The 24,030-nt window shown below is 37.1% G+C and overlaps 2 protein-coding genes and 1 pseudogene across 10 annotated transcripts in view; 2 read left to right on the top strand and 1 right to left on the bottom strand.

The window, feature by feature from the left end:
- Positions 1 to 6,866, bottom strand: part of TDRD1 (tudor domain containing 1) — a 41,584-nt gene extending 34,718 nt beyond the window's left edge. For 2 of the 9 annotated variants that reach the window (XM_036223463.1, XM_036223469.1), the window contains exons 1-3: positions 6,725 to 6,834; positions 2,224 to 2,554; positions 190 to 248 (exon numbers count right to left, since the gene is read on the bottom strand). In XM_036223463.1, the coding sequence (XP_036079356.1) occupies positions 190 to 248; positions 2,224 to 2,548 (384 nt within the window). In that variant the 5' untranslated portion in view covers positions 2,549 to 2,554; positions 6,725 to 6,834. Of the gene's footprint in view, positions 1 to 189; positions 249 to 2,223; positions 2,555 to 6,047; positions 6,282 to 6,538; positions 6,701 to 6,724 lie in introns of those variants that run through there. The other 7 variants (XM_036223468.1, XM_036223464.1, XM_036223470.1 and 4 more) reach the window with 7 other exon arrangements.
- A 4,133-nt stretch (positions 6,867 to 10,999) lies between these two features.
- Positions 11,000 to 24,030, top strand: part of CCDC186 (coiled-coil domain containing 186) — a 42,004-nt gene continuing 28,973 nt past the window's right edge. The window contains exons 1-2 of the mRNA XM_036222633.1: positions 11,000 to 11,205; positions 20,403 to 21,095. Coding sequence (XP_036078526.1) covers positions 20,437 to 21,095 — 659 coding nt within the window. The 5' untranslated portion in view covers positions 11,000 to 11,205; positions 20,403 to 20,436. The remainder of the gene's footprint in view (positions 11,206 to 20,402; positions 21,096 to 24,030) is intronic.
- On the top strand, positions 18,107 to 18,227 carry LOC118604803 (annotated as a pseudogene).

Below are 24,030 nucleotides of genomic sequence, written 5' to 3'. Positions count from 1 at the left end.
TCAAACAAGGGTTAACTTGCCTAAAAACAAAAAAAACAAAAAAAAGAAAGAAAGGTACTAGGTTAAGACAAGGAAGTTTGACCTTAAATACCTGTATATTGAATAATTCTTTATTAATATCTTATGAAAAATGTTTAGAATCTTTTATCCAAACAAAAACACTGAATAGAAAAAAAACCCCAAACTTACATTATTTACTTCTTTGGGTGGTGAATTATTTCTGACACCTAATGGTGACACTGTGTTTCCTGGAGAGGAAAAACATAAAGCCTAATAAAGGTCAAATATTAACTTTCTTCCTGAAAATATAAAATACCATAATTAGGTAATATTCAAATAAAGCTCTACCACATAAATTCAAATAAAGCCTTAAAGCTACACTATGAGCAACACTTACTTTTCCCAAAAGAAAAGAATGAGAAATTTCCTTGGCTACTACTCTCATTGTGAACTTTTCTCTATTCATTAAGAGTGTGAATCTCAGACCTTTGGACTCGGAATGACTCATTTACACTTAGAAATTATTGAGGACCTTGAGGAACTTTTGTTTACATGGCTTATATCTATCAATATTTACTATTATTAGAAATTAAAACAGTATTAGAAATAGCAACTAAGACTTTCAAAATAATTAATTTAAAAATAAGTGTATTACATGTTGACATATAGACTTTGGGGAAAAATACTTGTATTTTCCAAAGCAAACAATAGTTGGATTTGCATATCTGCTTTTGCATTAATCTGCTGTGATTATGTTGCTTTGATTAAAGTATCTAAAGAAAGATGGTTACAAAAAGTATTTAATGGCCTCCTTAAGTAACTGAATATTTTTCTTTACTATCACACTGAAACTCAAATGGTAGTTTAAGGGTTAGTTGCCATGTGAAATCTAAAACTGTATCAATAAATTCTTCACACTCACTTGAGAACCCACTGATCTTGCACTCTGAATAGAATTTCGCCCAAGCATGACTATGAACACCATGCACTGGTCGTTTGTAAAGACTGAGAAACTTAGTTAGGCTGATCTTTCAAATGCTGACACATTTCATTATACAGTATCAAAAAAAAAAGTGTTAATATCATGAGGCATCTCACCAAAAAATGCCTTTAAGTTGTGGGAAGCTGTCAAAACCAGAGTGACAGATACAAGTTTCCTAAAATTCTCGTTTTTTTGCCTGAAAGCTTGAATTTTATCTTTGGCAACAAAATACTGTCAGCAAAGTGACAGACTCAAATGCTCATTTTCAAGAAAATGACTGCCAGATATAACTAGGATTGAGTAATTATAGTTTGTCATACTTTTCAAGTGAAATTGATATTTGGAAAAAATTTTGCATTCAGCTCAAAACTCAAAACAATCTCACAAGTGGTTTTCATACTTCAGTATGTAGTGCAAGTTAGCAACAATTCCCACATAAAACATGAAAAATCTATGTACACGGGGTAGAGACTTGTTAATAATTCTTACTGCTTCATCAAGGATGTTCTTAAGTAAAACTGGCATTCCTGGCTTTGATTTTGTCCTAACGATAAGTATGTGACACTGAAAACCTCAATGGCATGCCCACCTAAAGCTGAGCTAGTACAGCCCCAGCAGTTTACCCACCTTTGCTCGCACCATCAGGGTAGAGTCAGCAGCTAAAATGGCAGATCATGTTTAATGTTATTAGAGAAATAGTTCTGATCTTTTTAGGAACCCCAGAGGCCTAAGGGCCACACACTAAGAAGTACATCACCATAATATTAAAAGGTCACATCTCATAAAGGTTCAAAGAGGCTAAATTCCACCAGGGCCCGGCCTCCTTAAATAGCAGAGCTAAAGGAATGATTTTTTTTTTTTTAAGTAAAATGAAACAAGTTAATGTCTCAGATATACCTTTGTGAGCTTGTACATGCATAAAACCTACATACTACTGCACTTAAAGGATGGCCAATCTTTAGAAAATTCGTTTTCCTTTCTGTTTTCCTAGCATGTATGCACAGCTCTCTGTGGAAGGGAAAATTCAGCTGCAGATATTCCCTTCCCAGGAATCTTTTTTGTGATTAATGTAGCCAAAGGCAGCTAGTCTGTATCTGGTTTTTCTTCCTAAACTAATATTTAAATACAAATACTGTACGGTTGCCATTTGGCTATTGTGTTAATAGCCCAGTGGTGTGTGTACTTGTGGAAAGTAAAGAAACCATCAGAATGTAGTACTGAACCTGTAGTTTTTCACTCACCTGTTGGCAATGTCTTCCTATCCCCTTTGGATCTGACCACTTCTCCACTGATGCAATTAGGGTTTGACGATACTGAATTGTCTTCCTGACTAGCCACATACTGTTTGGTTTGCTCACAAAGCAAAAAATTGTTCTTTTTATTTCCATTCTCTGGGCTTTTCAACCTGAAATTAGGGTGGTTAGGATGTCCTCCAGGACTTCTTAAAGAATCATGTGGTGGAAGTTTGCTTTCATTTTTCTCAAAATTAAATGGCTCTGTCATTTTACAAGTAGATGCCTCCAAGTTATTTCTTGACATTCTATGAAGCGGCAATTTAACATTCATAGATGTCTAAGGGAAAAAATATATTTAAAAGGCAACTTTTAATTACAAAAGTAGAAGCACTACAGGCACAGGTAGTTTCTTTTTATTTAACAATTCTCATGAACAATTCCTAAGCAGATGTAACTATGATATCTACAAGCACAAGAAAATAACTTTCTATGCATTAAGGGCAAGCTCCAGTTTAAAAGACTTCAACAAGACTAACTCAAGAGACACAAAAAAAGTCAACAGAGTTGGACATTATCCCTTACTTTAAAAGCTTTTGAAACAACAGGAATTGAAAAGGATTTTCATGGTTTAAAAAAATGTATTTCCAACCTAAAGCCTACAACTTAATGGTGAAATACGACAGAGGTTATTGTTTAAATCGGGTCATCATCTACCTTTCCAGCCTCTCAGAATCCTTCCCCCCTCTCCTATTTCATACCATGGCCTTGAATATGCTGAGCCCACTACCCAGAATGCCCTTGCTCTCATCTGCCTGGTAAATGCTTTCCTTCCTAGTCATCCTTCATAATTTTCTTCAGCTGACCCATTTCTCTTTTCCAAATCCTCTGCTTTGATAATCTCCAGCTGAGTTTCCATAACTTTTAATTTGCATCTAATACTTTTAAGGACTTATCTGTGTCCACTTTTCTGTGAAAATAAGTAAACACATTGTTGCAACGTGCTTCTGAGAACCCTCTACCCAGAAATTATGCTGGTTTGTTTTCCCCTTAAAGAATAGTGTCTACCCGGGAGAAGTATATTAAATTACACCCTTTAGCATATTAAATTACACCCTTTTCTCTAATGTGTGATTTCTTAATTCTAAACCAAGTAAAGGGTCACAGTAATATTTAAACCACAAAACTACAGTCATCTCAAAACACCAGTGGGACCTCGATATGCAGCAATGTAACTCCTGGGATAACCTATCCTTTCTCTTTACTAAGGTTGGCCATCAATCCATACTCAATTAGCTCCTTACTACTCTGTACTAGTTACCTATAATCAATTATGTCTTCTAGATTGTTGATTGAGTGTAGGAACCAAGTCTTATTTATAAAAAATTAGCAAACAAAAATCCCTCTGATTACTTACAGCACCTACCATGGTGCTATGTACCATGAGACATTCAAAATATATTCATATAAGATATAACCATAAAAGCACTACTGCACTGTTTTCATGACAACTTGGACAGGGAAAATGAAATTCACTGTTTGAAACAAATGTAGGGAGGAGGCAAGAGAATTTAACCCATTTCCCGTTTAGGAAAAAAAAAAAAGTGCAGCTCACTGCCAGCGTTAATTTTGCATAAACATGCTCTTTGAGGTTGAAGCAAATCTGACTGGTTTTCAATGTGAAAATATAAAAACTGTTCTTGGAGTTATTTCTAAACAGAATTTGTTTCTAATTCTAATGTAACGTAAATGTATACATAAATCAAATTCATCAAATGAATCTTCAGCTAACTCTTTGAGAATGACGTTAACATCCACACGTAGGAATGCTGTGTTTTCTAGGATTTGACATTTTCAGTGATCGAGAATTACTGTATTTTTTAAATGGAAATGCCACTACTAAAAATAGATGCTTTAAATAGAATGATGTCATTTGTTTCCAAAAACTAGCAACATACAAGAGTGATGCAATAATAATAATAAAAGCGAGATACTTCGTGGCAAACTTTGGGGGTAAATTTAGAACTGTAATCCGAGAATTATCTCAGGGTAAACACTGCAGGCACAGTACCGCTGGCAAGCATTTTCCAGACAAATGGGAAATAGGTTAAATGTTAAATCGAACTATATTCAAGACTGCAATGTGCTGATCAGCTCTGCAGCCAGACCTGAGGAAACCTGCAGAACAAAGGAAGATTTCAGCTGGGATTGCTAACAACACATTTCCCCACACCATGAAAGAAAAACAGGAAAAAGAGTCTTTAAGTGGCGCCCTCCACAAAATAAAATCATTCATTCCCTCTGGCTAAAACCATAGGAAATCTACTGATTGAAGGCTGGGAACTGCCAGCAGGCCTTTTAGCTACATACACTTCCCCTTCCTCACTCTATGTCCATATCAAAGGAAAAAGGGTAAACAAAGTCTTTAAATGGTAACTCACAGGAATTAAAGAATGTATACAAACTGAACTTCCCAAACACTGGGGGGGTCCCTCTCAGTGCCTTTACTTCTATTATCTGTCGCTGAGTCTCTCCTAGGCTCTCTCACTCTCTGCTTCTAAGAAGATACCATGCTCTGTCTACAGAGTGTTATCCCTTCTCTAATAAACTTTCCCTTTGACTTTGTAGTGTTTGAATTTTCTTATACTCTCCCCAAGAACCCTCTTCTCAGTGCAGGGCTTGGTCTCCCCCACACTCAGGGGAATTTGCCTTGTCCTGCATCAAAACTACATCTGGCAGTCTTAGGTGGAGAATTACATCTTGCTATGAGGCTTGCTGAAATTTAATAGCAAAATTTCATGTCTTACACCAACTCTTCCAAAGTCCAAAAATCACTAAATATAATTTGACTTTAAGAACAACAACGACAAGAACAAAATCAGTCTTAGACCCACTTTAAGAAGTTTCAGCAGCAAATAAAGATTTAAGCTTCCACCTATGGTGAGACATCTCACTTGCCTCTCCCTATTCAGGAATTTTTATTACAATGTCAAGGACAAATAGACATCTAGATCTGTTCTATAACTAAAAGCTTTTTTTCTTCTCATTTTAGAAATCCAATTGCATTCTTCTCTATAAGATGGTTATCTTCGCAACTGACCAACTCTTTTTGCTGCCCTGTGATCACACCAACTCATGGGGACATGAGTTGGCTATCATGTCCTCATGTCTCCAAGGTCCTTCACCTTCCAGACTCCTCACAACTCTGCACTTTCTCTAAATCATCAGAAACTCTTAACAGTGAAGTGACTCCCCTGAGCACAGGATTCCAGATGTTGGAATCAACAGCAAGGCCACGCAGAAGAATCCCCAATCCCTGACTTTGAACACTACTTCCATTTAGACAGGAGCTTTTGGAGCAGGCAGTTAGGACTACTGTGACTATACATAAAACTTGCAATCAACTAAATCAATTGGAATTTAATTTTTTTAATGTGTAATTCTATAAAATGACTTTTCTTTTGACTTACAGTTCTATGAATTTTAGCACATATCGATTTTATGTAACCACCATATTCAGGATACAGAACGGCTTTTACGGCTGAATTTCAACATAAAACAAGAATACTTGTAAGAATTTCCATTTATCCCTACTTGGCTTCATCTTTCCAGGATTCAGTGGCTGTAAAATGTGGCTATCAGTAGTAACTTCTTTATAACTCCTAATCATGAGGATTAAATTTGAGACTGTATGTAATGACAGCACAGTGGCTGCGCTTACTAAGTGCTTATAAAAAGTATTATTTCTAGTATTTTAGTTTTACACCACTCGGCCGCCATGCGCCACCACGCGCCGCCACCCCTCCACTCCCCTACCCGCCCACCCCCAGTACCTTACACAGCTGCGATTAAAATAGGTCAGATCCCTAGGCCGTGCAACTTCACATTCAATACTAGGATGGCTCAATATGGGAGCCAGAGGATAACGAGGCAAGTATATTTATTTATAGCAGGAGCTGAGTGCCAAGAAAAGAGATTAGGGACATGCTATAAACACTTGTTTTAAATAAATCAGTGCTGGTTTATCCACATCTAAGCCAAAGCTGTGGTGCATCTTCCTTTCTGGTAGAGGAAAATGTCTAAAAAACAATTATTATTGTTTACATAGTGGCTTTGAGTTAATCAAAGCCACTGAATCTACGAACGGAGTTTCTTTTAGAGAATGGGGGGAAAAGGTCCTCTAACGGGATGCAAGTGGACATTCACATTTTGGAGAATCATTCTAAACCTGCTGCAGGGCCCTCAATTCCAACAGTGTTTCTCGCTCCTCCCGCAGTGCGGTCTCCTCCCACACCAAAACCTCCAACCCTAGACAGGCCCTTACCAGTCAAGGCTCCAATGTCTCCATCTTGCCACTCTCTGTCTCCATCCAGGCCCTCTGTACCCGCTCAACGCCTGACCTCAACGCCCGCCCTCAACGTCCAGCGCCCAACGTCCAGCCCTCAACGACCAAAGCCCCACGCCCCTCGCACAGTCCCTTTCACTCCCCCATGCGCCTGGGAACCCTGACCTGGAAAGAGGCAAAAGGGCCGCTGACCCCGACCTGTCTCTGATTCCTGGCCGTGATGGCGTCCTCCTGGGCCCTCAAAGAGCCCCGCAGCCCAGCCACCTCCCGACGCTCCGCTCACCGCCAATGCCCAGCTAGGCCGCGCCTGCGCAGTCCGCGCCCGCGCAGTCCGCGCCCACGTGCGCTCCGTGACGCACGCGCACTCTCCACGTGGCGGGAAGGAGAGCTGCGGTCTGGCCCCCGTGCCACGTCCTTGCTCCCGGGGTGATACGAAGGCTGTGGGCTCACGAAATTCCTCCGCGGAAACTTAATATAGCTATTGTTCTAGCTTCTTCTAGGAAGATGTGTTTGGTAATCCCAGGGGCAAATTTTGAGCTCAAAGAGGCAGACCTTATCGCTTCAGAAGTCACTTGAGTGGCTGTAACCATTTAAAATCTTATAAGATTTTTCAAATTAACGGCTGCCTCTGCCAGGTCTTGGAAACTGAACACATGTGATCACTTTTTTCCCTAAGAGGTTATCACTACGTGTTAGTGTTGACGAAAGAAAATAGTTTTAAAACTTTAAAACTGTAGCCCTTTGAAGCAAATTTAGGAGAAAATTGGTATCACCTTGTACCCATCATCCAGTGCATTTATGGTCAATCTTGTCTGCATTTTTACCCCCCACCCCCCGAATCCCCAAGCGCACACTCTGCACATTGTTTTGAAGCAAATTTAAGTTCCATCTACTTTTTAATATATATATTTTTAGAACAATCTTAGATTTACAAAATAGATATGATAGACAGTTACCCCACTACTTATTAGTAGGATACATAGTTACAATTACAGGACTGATATTAATATATTACCAAATTCCATAATTTATGTAATTTCCTTTGTTTTTACTTACTGTCCTTTTTCTGAGACAGGATTCTATTCAGGATACTATATTACATTTAGTTGTCAGGTCTCCTTAGGCTCTTCTTGGTTGTAGCAGTATTTCAGACTTTCTGTTTGGATAACCTTGACAACTTCCAGGAATATTAGTTAGGCACTTTGTAGGATACCTCATTGTTGGAATTTGATGTTTTTCTCATAGAACTGGAGTTTTGGGTTATTGAAGGGACAACTACAGAGGCTCAAGTGCCTTTTGTATTGCATCATATCAAATACACGTCCTATAAACATGATTTATAACAACGTGTTTCCAGAAACACCTGGTTAGGTTTGTGAGGTTTCTCTACTACAGAATTTTGCTTCTCCTTCTTTTTCATACTATACACCGCGGAAGAAAGTCATTATGCGCAGTCTACACCTAAAGGAGAGAAGTTACATTTCCACTCCGTTAAGGGGAGAGTATTTACAGAAATCATTTGGAATTTTCACGGAGATTTGTCTTTTTTCCATTAATATATTCAACAGTCTGTCTCTCCATATATCAGTATAGATTCATGGATATTTATTTTGACTTATAACTGGGTTATAATCCAAGACTATTTCCTTGTCCAAATTGTTTCAACTTTCTCCCCTGGGAACTCTTTTCAGTTGGTTATTATTCTTTGACATAATCCCATCAATGTGGCACTGGTTTTTGTTTTTGTTTTTGTTTTCCCTTTTTGAGCTCTTTGAGACATTGTATGTGTTCATCCATACATATTTACGTATGTATCCTTAAAAGATTATGAAAAAAAAACAGCAAAATTTCTCACCTTTAAAATTTTTTTAATATCCTAAAATTAGAACTTAAAATTTTCAGATAGTCTTAAATTATTTTTAATAGTTGGTATGTTCAAATCGGGCTCCAAATAAGATCCCGTATTTGCATTATGTATTTTTTTAATTTCTTTTTTAATGTTTTTTAATTTTTCAATTACACTTGACATTTAATATTAGTTTCAGGTGTACGGCAGTGATTAGACATTTATATGACTTATGAGTGATTCTTGTGATAAGTCTAATACCCACGTGGCACCATACATAGTTCTTACAACCTTATTGAGTATATTCCCTAATGCTGTACTTTATATCCCCATGACTATTTTGTAACTATCAATTTATACTCCTTAATCCCTTCACCTTTTTTCACCCAGCTCCCCAAACCCCCTCCCATCTGGCAACCATCAGCTCTCTGTATGTCTTTGTTTGTTCATTTATTTTGCTTTTTAGATTTCTCTTTCGATTTTTCATTTTCTTGAAATTTGTATATTGAAGTAACTGCAGTTTCCTCATATTAGATTTTGTTGATTGCATCTCTTCTGGCAAGACTACGACACAGGTGGTAGTGTGATCCTCTACTGCCTCAGAAAACACTTAATATCTAGTTGTTTCTCTTTAGTGGACATTAAAATTCTAGCAAGTTCGAATATTGTCAGCCCCATCCATCCACTATGAAGTTTCCCATCAGCTTTTCATCTGGTAATTCTAGACTCACTGCTTAGCATTACCTAGATCCATTATATAATCAGGGTTTGCAAAATAGTGATCTATCTTTTCTTCTGCATTTATTATCTGGAATTCCATAAAGAACTTTCCCACATTGACTGATTTTCAGTTTGTAACAGGAAAGGCAGGATGCTTGATTATTTTACATTTTCAGAATGTGATGATTTCTTGGCATCGTCAAAAGGTGGCCAATGATGTTTTTAAAAATCAGCACACTCATTTTTAACACAGTATGTATTTCAATCAATTGCTGTTATTACTTTTGAATGCTAAAATTTTCTTATCTTTGACCTGCTAGAACCTCCTGAATCTTTTGCTTTCTTGTTTTCTGATACAAAGTACATGTCGAAGGCTTTCTTGTAGATTTCTTGCCCCAGACTTAGAATCAGCCCTTGGTCTCCCAGAAGAGCCCAGGTGACTTTTCATGGTAAATTATATTCAGAGATTATGATCTGGAGAATAGGAGTGTGCATTGGGTTGGTCATTATTCTTGGCCTTTACAATGAACAGACTTTTTCTTTTTAAGGGCCAAAATAAATGCCTCATGAATTCACACAAATATTTCTAAGTTCAGGATTGCAGTGTTTTTACTTATTTGAGTTTGTATTTGTATTTCCTTTTTCTGCTACTGATAATTTTGGTTGATGGAAGACATAATTACTTATATGGTTTATACTAATATGCACATATATGTATATATATCCGAAATAAGAATATGAATGTTGTTAATGACAATAGGAATACGGAAAAAACATTAAAGTTTCAATTTTTTCCCCTTGGAGTAATATATCTCACTAGGAATGTTTGGTCAATTTACTGTTTTAAAGTCAAACCATTTCTTTACTGTCACAGACACTAACTACAAATGTGTTTTAATGCAGTATCTTCATTTAAAGAGGGAGGTGCCATTTCCTGTTGAAAAATTAAAAGGAAGAGGGTTACACAACTTTTTAAAAAAGCCATCCCCCCATTTCTGTCTGTCTCTTTTTGCGAGCAGTTAATCACAAAGCTTAACAGAATAGCATGTTTTGCTTTACAAACAATTGCACTGACGACTCATCAGAATTAACTATTTTCACTCTTGAGCTGTGCATATTAAGTCCTAAACCAATAGCATATTACTTCACTAGACAGTGTAGGTTTGCAAAACTTCCAGACTGAAACTGCTTACCTGACTTGTTGGAACCTAATTAGGCAACTGTATTCAATACACTTCCCTCCCCGCTCCCACACACTTTTTGTCGCTAGTATCGAGCAGCTGCTGTATGTCAAACCCCAGCTGGGACAGGACACGCCCCGCGTTCAAGAAGCTCAGAGTTGGATGCCAGAGACGAACGCCCCAACAGTTTATTATTAAACAATGACGGTAGGTGACACACTGTGGACACGAATGCGATGTTATGGAAACCCTGAGTCTCTCCTAGTGATGAATTCTCAGAATGGAAGGTAAGCTACTCCTGCTGACTCCGCCCACGTCAGGTCCAAGGGTTGTGTATAGGGGCTGGGAAGTCATAATTTCGAATTCTCTCATTGTTTTATGCACCTGATTGATACGAGGAAAGGCCAAAGGGTGAGGATTATATCCAAGGAGCGCGTCCTACAGAAAAAAATAAGTCACTTAGGTCAGGGAGGGGCGTAAGAAGACTTACGAAGACTTCTCTGCGGTAGAGACGGCTCGCCCCGGGCGTGGGTGCCCAGCGACTGTGCTAGGCTAGACGCTACGGGGGCAGAAGGTGGTGCTGCGCGGGTCCTGCCCACTGCAGACAGGTTACACTGCCCCAAGGTGCGTCGCGTCACACCGGCTTCCCAACGCTGATTGGCTCCTTTCGGAAGTCCCGCCCCCTCAGCTGTAGCGGGGCCGTCGCCGCCATCTTTGTTGATGTGTCAGCTCCGCGGGGGTTTGGGGAAGCCTCGGCGGAGAGGGCGCGGTGTCGGCCCTGTGCCCCACCGCTCTGCCCGCATCTCCTGTTCTGCCGCACCTTGCTATGGAGAAGTTGGTCCCTGAGCCGAAGCCCCAGCGGCCTCGCTAGGGGTGCGGCCTGAGGCTCGGAGAAGTGGGTGAGTGCCCGTGGGTCGCCTGGGGCGGGCCAGGGAGTCTTGGTGGCGGCGCGGCGCGGCGGGGCAGCCCACCCAGCGCTGCGTCCCGCAAGTCCCAGGGCGGCTCTCCGTTTGATAGGATCGGTCGGGCTCTGGGGGACGGAGTTCGCGATCCCCTTTTCTCCCTGCCTCCCTGCCTCCCTCTCTCGGTTCCGGGTTACCACGGGAGGTGGCGGCCGAGAGGGGTGGAACGGGGGTCGTGAGGGCCGCGCCGGCGGAGCTGTGCTTGGAGAGCGGCGGAATTTGGGCGGAGGGCCTGGTCTCCCAGTGCGAACTGCCGCTCGGCCCCACCTGCTCAGCGATCGTCTGTTTCTCTCTTCATCCGCACAAGTTGTCTGTATGTGTTTTTTATGTCGACTGTTGTGGCGACTTTTTACCCTCTTCCGAACATTGTCATTACTGTGATTTTAAGTAACTTAGAGACTAGTCTTTGGGATCGTGGGTATGAGATAGATATGTTCTTGATTTTTATGTTGCCTTTTCCCAAGGACATCAAGGCATTTGATAAATCTTGAAACTTCGGTTGGTAAGAATGATATTTCACAATTTTGTCTCTATCTAACGTGTAAAAGGTAAAGTTCTTTATACATACCCTGTAGTAGCAATCCGGGGGAACAGTGCAGGTGTGGTATTGTTATTAACAACTTATTCGTGTCTTGATTTTGTTTAGAGGAAACAGGCCTGCATTTGGAGTCATAATGTCTGGATTAGAAACTGCCTCTTTCACTTGATTGTCCTCTTACCTGTGGGAATTAGACAGACAGCACGATAAAAATACGCCGTACTGTCCCAGGCATTTTGTTGGGAACCCCTTGATCCCCAGCTTTTTTATTTTTTCCAAAATGATAGGCTGAGAGTTTTTAAGGAAAATATGCAGTAAATCACTGGAACAGTATTTCAAGAGGTGTGCTGGTAGTCATTAAAAAAAAAATTAAGTATTTAGATATGTTAGTGGGTGTAGCCTTCCTAACTACACCTCCATATTTGCGGTGTTGATCTTATGGAAAAGGTTAAATTTCTAGAAACATCGATAGTGAAACACCTATGCTTGTGTATAAAGAACATGTTCTCTGTACAGCTACTTTTCAATTCTTCATCATTCATTACACAAACAGAAAACACTGTTGATTGGCCTCCCCCCCCCCATTTCTTTAGGGTCTTTTCCTGTTATTTTAAATTAGATGAAGGTATTGAATAGTTCACAAATCTTGCAGTATAAAAAATTAAAAGTACTAGGCAAGCATGTATAATTACAGAAGAATCTACCTGGAAATGCCTGGCTTATGTTTATATTGGTTTATTCCCTGGAAATGCATGGATTTGTTTATATTGATTTTGTTCTTAAGACCTTGTCTAATTTAGAATACCTGCATATAAACTCGAAGGTTTCTTTAAACAGTGGAGATTTCAAAGTGTCATGGGTATTTCAGTTTATTTATTGCTAACAAAAAGAGTGGTATAGCACAGTAACCACTCTTTACCCTTTTATTTCTTCACCCATAAACTCAAGAGTTCTTTGATGATATACAATTGCAGCATAGCTGCTGATGATTGCTTAGTACATTTAATTTAAAAACATCTATTTACAGCTCCATGCTGACATCACTGAGTGAGGATAAAACAGTGCAGTATTCTCACTGTTCAGGGAGAGATGATAGGACGAAGCAACCTTATTTACAGATTTAGAAAAATCATCTTTTCCTTTGAAGAGTGCCTGGTGGTCTGTACTAGTTTTCCAAATGTATCCAACAGTTTCATATAAAAGAACGCTTAACCTGAAGTTCAGTTTTTTTTCTTTGAATAAATTTAGGTTTTTCTTTTATGCGTTATCTCTAGCTTTAAATAACTAAAGCTGATTCTTGAATTTCTCATAAACATGTCACTGAGCTTACAGTATTGTGAATATTGTATTTAGTATTCATTTCAGGACAACAGTGAAAGCATAGATAATTTAAATTTACAAATAACCCTCATCTTATGATATTTCAGACTTGTCCTTTGGTAAACTACATCATACTAAATTAACCAAGCCCAAGCAAAAGATAGTTTCAAAATTTAATCATTAACCAGACAATTCCTTAATTTAAGGCAAATTTACAACTTTAATTCTTTTTTTTAAGTTATCAGCCCTTTTGGAAAGGAAACTACAGGTCAATTTTATTTCTTCTTTTAAAAATATTTCAGATTTGGAAACAAATTAACTGAAAATACTTTTCCTGATTTATCAGACTCATTAAAATTCAAGTGGTGAACTCTATACATGTAGCTTTGAAATAAGATTTCTATATTAATACTTTTCTACTTTAACACTTATTATAAAATGAGATACATAAAATTGCATGGATCTAAGATACTAAACTGATTGATTGACATATAACTTGATAATGTAATGTATGATGTGGCCACTTAGCCTCTTTTTCCTGGAATCTTGATGGACCATAATTTTTTTTTGCCTGTTATTCTGTTACAGACTTTGGTACTATTTGGGGGGACAGTAGGATCCTGCTGCATTCATTGCCCTGAGTCTGTCTTTTTAACATCATTTTTGTCCATATGATATAATGCACCATAAAATTCACTCTGCCCTGAGTCTTAGGTGCAAAGATGAATAAACCCTTACGGGATAATTGACCTTGGCCTCATATAACATACATTTTAAACTGATAGACTAAAGGCAGCTTTTAAAGACAGCTTTTAAAATCTAGTGATATATTTCATGTTAAGGAAACAGTAAAATTTAGTTTTATCTAAAAACTTAATAAGAATGCGACTGTTTTACAAAATATTCCTTTTGATTGAACTGCTCTAGAATTGTTTGAAATAACCAGCTGAGTTTTTAATCTTTTAAAAGTAGAATTTGATTTGAATAAAACAAATTTGAATGAACTTTAATGTCAGATAATTTTCATCATGTGAAAGTTTTCATGTTTCTTATACAGGTTCTTTTCTGTTCTCTTATTTTATTCTATTTTTAAAAACTTCATCCAGGAAGGTGTTTGTATTTTAAAGTTAATGTCTATTAAAAATCACTTGCTTGGGGATTATGATAGGATTATGTTGCACTATGGATGTTTTTCTGATTTAATTTTTTGCTTCTGACTATAATTGCCATTTCAGAACCTTATTAGAACTGGTCAGAAAGATAAGTTATTTTTCTGTTTATGCTACTTTCAAAGTTTATTTGGGGAATATGTAAAAACCCTTTTAGTGTACCTGTCCTTTCAAGGATGGTAAACCCTTATATAGAAGAACAGAAATGCTCTTGCTTAATGGAAATTACTGAAGTATACAGCTGGTATTGTTTGAGACTCAAATGGTACAGTTTGTGATTTAAACATTTGTAGTTGTAAATAATTTTTTGAACTGAGTCAGATTTTTCTGTTGGACTTAAAAAACACTCATGTATATCATATTTAGCTTCTGATGGAACACTGACAGACCTTCAAATTAAAATAATGAAACAGAGAGTAAAAGATTTAACATAGTTTTTATGTATTGGTTCACTATACCAGTATATAAACTCCATAAAGGAACACTGTTTTATTCACTACTCTGCTCCCAGTACATAAAACAGTGCCTGCACATAATACATGCTGAATACATATTTGGTGAATTAATATCTACTTTGGAAATGTATTTATGACTTGGTGCTTTTGTATTAGACTTTTTTGATAACCTGTTACCAAATATCTGTGCATTGGATTCATTTGTATTTGTAATTAACTGAATAAGCTTAAGTTTTTGTTGTTTATACTGCTAATTTACTGGGAAAACAGTGCTAAAAGCTGTTAAAGACAGTGTTTTCATTTACGTGGCTCTTGTATGGAAATGATTTTGTAGAAATGTGAGTACTTACATTAAGAAATAAAATCCAAGGTGGATAATTATTGGCTTTAAGGCTAACAAGCAATGTTTCTTGACCAGTTGCCTGCAGCTGATGAGCTCCAGTAAGAGCGAAACCAGTTCTCACTCCACTGAAACAATTTTGAAGTGCGAATTGGTCCTGTAGTACTGTGTCAGAAACAACTGTAGAAAAAAAAAGTGCTAAATTAAGAGGAATTTTGTGACTATGCTAAATTTTAAATACAGTATTTTCTCCTAATGAGTTATAGTTGCTAAAAGTCAAGTAACCTGTTATTTTTATCTCAAAAAAGCAGCATGTATTATAATATATAATTTTAAACACTATGTATGAATGTCAATTTATACAAGATCTTAATTAAAACAGTCTTGTAAATAAGGGTGTAGTTTTACATCCTGCCTGTTTAATCTGTTACTAGACTTATTTTATCCTCAGTAGCTTTTGATGGCATCTCCTTCCCCCAGCTCCTTTCCCCTAGAAAACTTGGACAGCAGTCATATTGGCCTACATGGACATAAGCTCATTGTGGCCCCTCTTCCCCCCTATTCTTATATAGTTATTTCAGTCTTTGCTGATGGCTTTGTTACAGGTGTATATATACATCTTCATTAACCCCTCTCCATTTCCTTTTGCATTCAGTCAGTATTCATTTAAGCATCAGAAAATTAAGTTTGAAAACTAAGTGGTTATCAGATGCCAATTTATATGAAGACTTTTCATGGGTATATTACTGAACAAGAGTATAGAAAGGACTTGCCTTTTGAGGTTAAAGTAAGCCTTCCTAATTTATGGGAGGATAATAGTGAAACAGTCTAAGCTGAGGTAATTATAAAATCAGGTTTTTTGTTTGTTTGTTTGTTTGTTTGTTTTTTACCTAAGTGAATATTCAGCAGAGTGAGACAGATTTTTATTGCTCTGTGCTGTCTTGCACATTATGAGTCTTCTTAACAACCTGATTCTCACCCACTAAGTCCTGTTTTCTTTCCTGCAACTCCAAGTGAAGGAGCAAGGAGTTAATGAAAGAGCAAGTGACGTCAGATAGCCCTGGGGCGTCAATCAATCCAGAGAAGGGGTCAAAGAGTGCACTGCACTGGGTCTGCCAAAGGGGAACAAGAGCTGCCCTAGGAAGTGGGTCCTCAATGGCAGAAGAGGCCAGGAAAACATATTATCCCTAAAAAATCTACATGCACCATCTCCACAGAGCCCACCATCAAATGCGACTGGACGAACTAGAGGGGGGCCAGGGCTATCTCTTCCCTCTTTAAAAGTTCAGGCAATGAGAAGTCTGCCCCTCCCCGCCCCCAATGGCCGGTCTTCTACCCCTAACTCCAAAAGGATTAGCTAGAGAAAGGAGAAGGAACATACTTTAGAGTCAGATTATACCTCTTCCTCAGTCTAAGCCACTGGGAACTAACAGCTTTGACCTTTCTTCAGAGAGAAAAATTTGTTTTTGCTGCTTTCGATTTTTAAATGATTGAAACCTGTCTTAATTTCAGAAATGTTTTCTCTAGAATCAAGTGGCAGAAAAGTTATGCCATCAAACCAAGCCGTTATTAAGGGATCACGCTTCAGAGGGAAGCGGAGGGGAGATGGGGACATTTTATACAGTATGACAGGAGACCCATTAAGGGGAAAAAAGTCTCATACATGCACCTGAGTTGTGATTCCTCAGTAAACCAGTTGTACTACTTTTCCAGACTTATCTCAACACATTCCTAAAATCCTAGTACTTCCCTATATTCTACTAGTCTCTGAATAGCCTATTCAAGATTCTGCCACTTATACATTAACATTTTCATCCAAAAGCAAATACAGTATTTTCCATCCAAAATGTCCTTCCCTTTAGTTTATCCAGAGCCTAATTATATTTAAAGGACTGATTCCAATGTCACATCTTCCTTCAAATTTTCCTTCATTGCAAGTACAAAAATTACCTCTTGTAAATAAAAATATAGCACATTTATACTCATCAAGCACAGTTACAGCCTTCCTTGTGACATTTCTTTTAAACGATTTCTGTACTTGCAAGAAGGCACCTCATTCTGAACTGAATCAAACTTCTTAAATCTCAAGCAACAGTAATAATTGATAAATCTAACAAATATATTCTCTACTGCCCTTACACTCATTCTTTCAAGTGCTGTTCAGTGGTTCTCCATGATGGTGGGACCTACTGGTTTTTCACAATAATCTGGGGGGGGGGGGTGCTTAGTGGGTGAGAATCAGGGAATCAGGGAAGAGATAGCCCTGGCCCCCCTCTAGTTCGTCCAGTCGCATTTGATGGTGGGCTCTGTGGAGATGGTGCATGTAGATTTTTTAGGGATAATATGTTTTCCTGGCCTCTTCTGCCATTGAGGACCCACTTCCTAGGGCAGCTCTTGTTCCCCTTTGGCAGACCCAGTGCAGTGCACTCTTTGACCCCTTCTCCGGATTGATTGACGCCCCAGGGCTATCTGACATCACTTGCTCTTTCATTAACTCCTTGCTCCTTCACTTGGAGTTGCAGGATTGAGAAACCAACAATTCATGTGTTCCAGGCATGAAATGATAAGGCCTAGGTTGGGTCGCAGGTAGGGGACAGTGACAGTAGAAAGGAGGGGATAATTGTAGGAGACATGAAGTTGGTAAAATAATAAGAGAACAAATGAAGGGAGTCATGACTAAGGAAAGTAATACCGTTGACAGAACTAAAAAGATTAGCTGGGGGTACGGAATTGTAGGAGCTATAATTATGATTTTGGATTTAGCCATTTCGAGTGTGAGGTTATGGTGGAACATTCAATGGAAATGCCTATATTTAGGTGGAGATTTTGATATAGCTATAGAAATAGAGTGAAGGTAAGGGTATAAATTGTTATCTGTAATTTAAGAACATGGTACTGAAAATAATTAACAGGCATCAACTGTAAGTTATCAGTTGAAGTTATCAAAGTGTATGAATTGTGGAAAGGAAAATAAAGTTGAGGACTGAAGCCTGGGGAATAAAAACTGGATGAAAGGGTCTACGGCATGCCACCCTGAACAAGCCCAATCCCATCTGATCTTGGAAGCTAATAAGCAGGGTCAGGCCTGGTTAGTACTTGGATGGGAGACCACCTAGGAAGACCAGGTGCTGTAGGTGTAAAAAATAAAAAAAAAAAAAAATAAGTGATTGTAAGCTGACAAGGTCCTTGTAATCTGTGAGGTCAACCAAGGTTTGCCTTGTCTAAAAAAAAAAAAAAAAAAAAAAAAATCTGAGTGAGAGGGTAATACCCAATATTTGCTTAGTGCTTTTCTTCGACAAAGCATTGCACACAGACAAGATTCATAAAGTTCTCAAATGATAAAGTTTCTTTTCACTTTATGTATGCTGGAGAGTGACAATACCTTAATAGACTTACTCTCTTTTAAACAGATTATTTGCTTTCCATCAGATTTTGGTCAGCTTTGAGTTCTACTTCAGTTAATACAGCATGGACTAGTTACGACGTTTAAAACCACTTCCTTGGTTAGTTTTGAAATTGACTTCTAAATTATGATTTCAAATTACACAACAACGTGTTCACAAATTACATCTTAAAAGTGAGTTAACTTTGGGGAAGCTGATGTAGGTGAATAATACCTCTGTTTGAGAATGATTTTACTTTTTCCTAGATTTTAGAATACAGCATACTTGCGAGATCTTTTATTAACTTACTGCATTTACTTGTATTGTCTAATCCAAGCCATTAACACTATTGTGGGCTTTGTCTGAGGTATAGCATATATATGATAAGATAGTTACGATAATTTCTGTTTGGTTGTTTGCAGATTTACAGCTAAGTTATTCATAGTGTTAAGGCCAATGCTTATATTAATTTATACCTCAAAGGGCTGTCTAAACTAAAAGACAAGGTATTTGACAAACAACATGGTCTTTTTCCTTTCTTAGAATTATTCTCTCAGTTTTCTGCAATCCTAGAAAAATGTTCCTCAAATACCGGTTTTATCATGTCATTTCTGTGTTTTAGTTCAACAAATATTTGAGAACCTGCTGTATACTTGAAGCTCTATATGCTAATCAAGTGTACACAAGTTCATTATGATTTATTGTCCTTAACAAAATTCATTTTTGTGTATCATTCTGAGGAGTCTACCTGACCATCTTCTTACCCTTTTTCACCATCTCTGACCACCACCTCCATCACAGACTGACATGAACGTATATCTTTCTGTTATTCAAAAATTTAGTCTTGGTTTTGTTTTCCATAAGTACATCTTCCATTTGGAATTATTAGTTTCTGTCAAAACTATGATCTGCCCACATTTTTATCTAACCTCATATGACTACTCCATTAAATGACTACCTCAAGCTGGGCGTGGCCTGTTAAGAACCTGGCTGCACAGCAGGAGGGGAGTGGCGGGCAAGCAACAAAGCTTGTTCAGTATTTGCAGCTTCTCCCTAGCGCTAGCATCACCACCTCAGCTCCGCCTCAGATCATCAGGCATTAGATTCTCATAGGAACACTGGTCCTCGGTGCCGAAAATATTGGGGTCCACTGATACCCTGTACATGGCTTTGTTGATATCTGACAAAAGATTGCTGGAATGTTTATTTATCTCAGGTTAATTTTCGAAGTTGACTTACTAGTTTCAGAAAATAGCTAGAGAATAACCGTTATGAATAGCTTATGAATGTATTCTAACATTATTGAATTAGTTTTGTAAATGTTGCTCTCATGACCTAGGCAGTGCATATGGCCTCCATTCGAGATGCACTGAACATTGTTTATTCTTGATGAGTATATTTGGAAATCTCCATGATACTTCCTTGATTTCTGCCTGGATGAAAAACGAATTTCTGTGAGGGATCCTTTACACTCTTCTTTCAGCTCAGCTCTAGGCGTCTGGCTCTAGGTAGCCGTGTTTTGTTATTGTTTAGTTTTCCTTCTCAGTAAATTTATGTCATCGTTAGTTTGCATTGTTTATTATCTTAGTTTATAATTTTTCTTCTGGTGTTTTCACTGCTGTTCGATTTCCCCACTATTTTTTAGGTTTTTAAGAAAGTCATTTTCCTCTAATGGAGCCGAAGGAATTCTAGCTAACCAATTCTTTGGCACTAACCTTGCAGTTACTAGTATTTGTAGAACCCTCCTGGTTGTGGTGCACTTTGACTGCTGTCCTATCCTTTTTTTTTTTTTCCCTTAATGAATGGCTTTTGAAAGAACTGTTAGTGATAAAATTTGTGTCCTTAATTATTCCACATCATAGAATATGTGCAAGTATATATGATCTTGGTTTAAAAAAATTTTTTATTTCGATGTTTTGACTTTCTTAGATGTAAAACGAAGATCAGGAACAGTTTGGAAGAAATGCAGAGTGAATTGGTGCCATTCAGCATGTCAGAGACAGTGCACATAGACTCCATTTCCTCAGATAAAAATATTGGGAAGACATCTGAATTAAAGGAAGATTCATGCAACTCATTTTCTGTTGATGAAAGCAGTAGCTTGGACAATGAGTCTAAACAGTTGTCATTAAACTTTGATAAGACTTTATGTCAGCCTATTGAACACAGTAGTCAAACCGAAGCACAGCAAAATTATGTTCCAGATCATGGTGGAGGTGAGGATTCCCGTGCTAAAACAGACATATGCCCAGAAAATTCTGAACAAATAGCTAATTTTCCTGGTGGAGATTTTACGAAGCAAGTTTCGAAAACAAATGAAACAGAACAGACAGTAACTCAAATATTGGCGGAATTGAGGTCATCTACATTTACAGAAGCAGCTAGTCAAAAGACGTATTCCGAGAGTCCCTATGATACAGACTGCACCAAGAAACTTATTTCAAAAATAAAGAATGTTTCAGCATCAGAGGATTTGTTGGAAGAAATAGAATCTGAGCTCTTATCGACGGATTTTGCAGAACACCGAGTACCAAATGGAATGAATAAGGGAGAACATGCATTAATTATGTTTGAAAAGTGTGTGCAAGATAAGTATTTACAGCAGGAACACACCATAAGGAAGTAAGTTTTTTATTCTTTTGGGTTATTTTTTTCCACAGAGATTAAAAGTGGCATTTTTTAATGGAAGATAATCATCTTGTGCACTTTAAATTTCACAATAGAGCCATGCACATTATAGTTAATCAGAAAATACGTATTTACTGAATGAACAAATGTCAAGTTTGTCCAGTTTTTTAGTATGTCTTTTTTTTAAGATTATGGTATTTTTTTCATTTTAGAACTAGGTATGCATCAGTGGTTTTATATATATTATGTGTCAAACATTAGCATTTATAAATATGTATACATATAAAGTCAATATTTTAATATGATTCAACATTGTTTTACATGTCTTAATATATTAAGTCTAAAGGAATATTTTATAAATAGTGTAAATTAAGATCTAGAGATATTTCTAAAAACAACTCAAATTTTTTAATTTTAAAAGAATAAAGTATAATATTGTAAAAACCATGAGAAATTCAAAAAGAAATAAGTCATAAAATTCAAAAAAAGTAGTCTTAAAATCCTAGTAGTCTTATAAATGCATTGGTTTAAAAAATTATAATTTAGAGAACAGAAGAATTGGTTGATTATCATTCAGTAAATAAAGAACATAGTTATTTTTAAACTTCTCTTATTCATGAATTTCTGTTTTAACTAGTTTGATTTCACTTGATCTTTTCCTAATAGTATTATATTACCCAGTGTTTTTATTCTAGGTTTATATGCGCAAGTGATGCATATGTTTAGGTACTCTTATAACCTCTAAGAGAGGAAAATAAAACATACTAGCCTTTGCTAAAATACGGATTGATTCTCTTTTTAAAAAACAATACTTTAAATAAAATTCGGAGTAGGATGTGTGTGTAGAGAAAGGAGAAGAAGTCTACATACCAGAGGAGGAGGGAAAAATTCATAATCCAAATATTGCTTGATATGTAGTTGGCTTTTAGTGATCAATTTGCTTCTCGTCTTTACTTTCCCAGATTATCTTGCTCAGTGGATCAGTCTTCCCAAAACCAGTTCATCTTTATTGGTTTATCCAATAAACTTTAATCTCTTTGCATCCAGAATTCTTTTTTCCCATTTTTAATTTTAATTTTAAATTTTGATGAAATACATATAAAATTTACCATCTTAACCATTTTTAGGTGTATTATATAGTAGTGTTAACTGCGTTATATTCCCATTGTAGTGCATCTGATTTCCACAGCCTTTTCATCTTGCAAATCTGAAACTGTACTCATTAAACAACTACTTATTCCCTCCTACCCCTAGCAACCACCCTTCTACAGCTGACCCTTGAACAACACGAGTTTGAACTATGTGGGTCACTTATATATGGATTTTTTTCAATAAATACATATAGTACTGTGAATATCTTTTCCTAATGATTTTCTTAACATTTCTTCTTTAGCTTTATTGTGAGAATACAAGATATGATACAAATAACATACAAAATATGTTAATAACTGCTTTTGTTATCAGTAAGGCTTCCAGTCAGTGGTAGGCTATTAGCAGTTAAGTTTTAGGGGATTCAGAAGTTGTACATGATTATCGAGTGTATGGGGATTGGTTCCCCAATCCCCATGTTCAGGGTTTAACTATGTTTTCTAAAAGTTTGACTATTCTTGCTGCTTCATATAAATGAAATTATACAGTAATTTGCCTTTTTGTGACTGGCTTATTTCACTTTCAGATGTCCTCAAGGTTTATCCATGTTGTAGCATATATCAGAATTTCCTTCCTTTTTCAAGGCTGAATAATATTCCATTGTAGATGGATACCACATTTTGTTTATCCATTTGTTCATCAGTGGGCATTTGGGTGGCCTCCACCTTTTGACTATTGTGAATAATGCTGCTGTGAAAATGGGTGTACAAATATCTCTTGAGACACTAAGGCCTTCTTAATACTACCCTAAAAGTAATGATTGGTATTCCTACTCATATTCTTACTGGAATGCTGCTATTGTAAATAAATTATTTGACTTTGTACTTGAACCATCAGTATTGCTGCCATTCTTGCTTTTTAGGGTAACTTTCTCATTTTCCTGCTCTCTATTCTTTTAGACCTTCCCTTTGAGATTATCCCTGATGCCTTTTCCCACTTTTCTTAGATCCAGACTCTTAATCACTTTCATGCCTCTCATAAATTGTAAGACGTTGTACATTTAATAATAATAATAGCAAAAAAATTATGTGCTGTTAATTATATGGCCAGCACTTTATATATATTAACTCATAGAATCCTTACAACATCCCTGTGTGATATGAACTGATGAAGTACCTGAAACACAGAGATTTACCAGTTTGTTCAAGGTCACATGCTAGTAAATGGCAAAGTTAAAATCCAAGCCTAATTAGTCTGGCTTTGGAGAATTTTTAATGTTGTCTGAAATGAACTAGTTACAAGTTACTAATTTTCTACTATATTACTAATATTTTTAGATACGTTCATTCCTATTTTTTATTCCATTCTGTCTGAACAGTGGAAGCATGGTGAATTGAGGTAAGCACAGTTCTGATCAGAAGCCCAGAGTTGGAAGATTCCCACTGCCACTTGCAAGCTCTGTTTCATTGGCCAAATCAACCTCTCGAGTCAAAGATTTTTTATCAAATGAGAGGGATAATGCTTAGTTGATGGAATTGTTTCGTGCATATTCAGGCATTATACAAATATTGGCTACTGTCATTTGAAATTTAAGTTAATCTTCTGTTATACACATAATATTTTAAATTTCAAGTACATCCTGACCCAGGTTAACTCTGAAACAACTAATTTTTCCTCCTTCATTTAATTTTCTGTGAAGATAACTGCCTTTCAGTTCCTTTAGCTTAAGTTTCATGAATGCATCTGTTTCCAAATGTCTTTGTTTATACATTGATTCTCCTATTTTCTAATAGCAATATTATTGTCCAAGGTCCCAACCAGAATTGTTAATTAAGAACAG

The sequence above is a fragment of the Rousettus aegyptiacus genome, unplaced genomic scaffold (assembly GCF_014176215.1).
Source record: "Rousettus aegyptiacus isolate mRouAeg1 unplaced genomic scaffold, mRouAeg1.p scaffold_m13_p_6, whole genome shotgun sequence".
Lineage (NCBI taxonomy): Eukaryota > Metazoa > Chordata > Mammalia > Chiroptera > Pteropodidae > Rousettus > Rousettus aegyptiacus.
The sequence above is the reverse complement of the archived record's forward strand: the minus strand, read 5'-3'. Positions and strand labels throughout refer to the sequence as shown.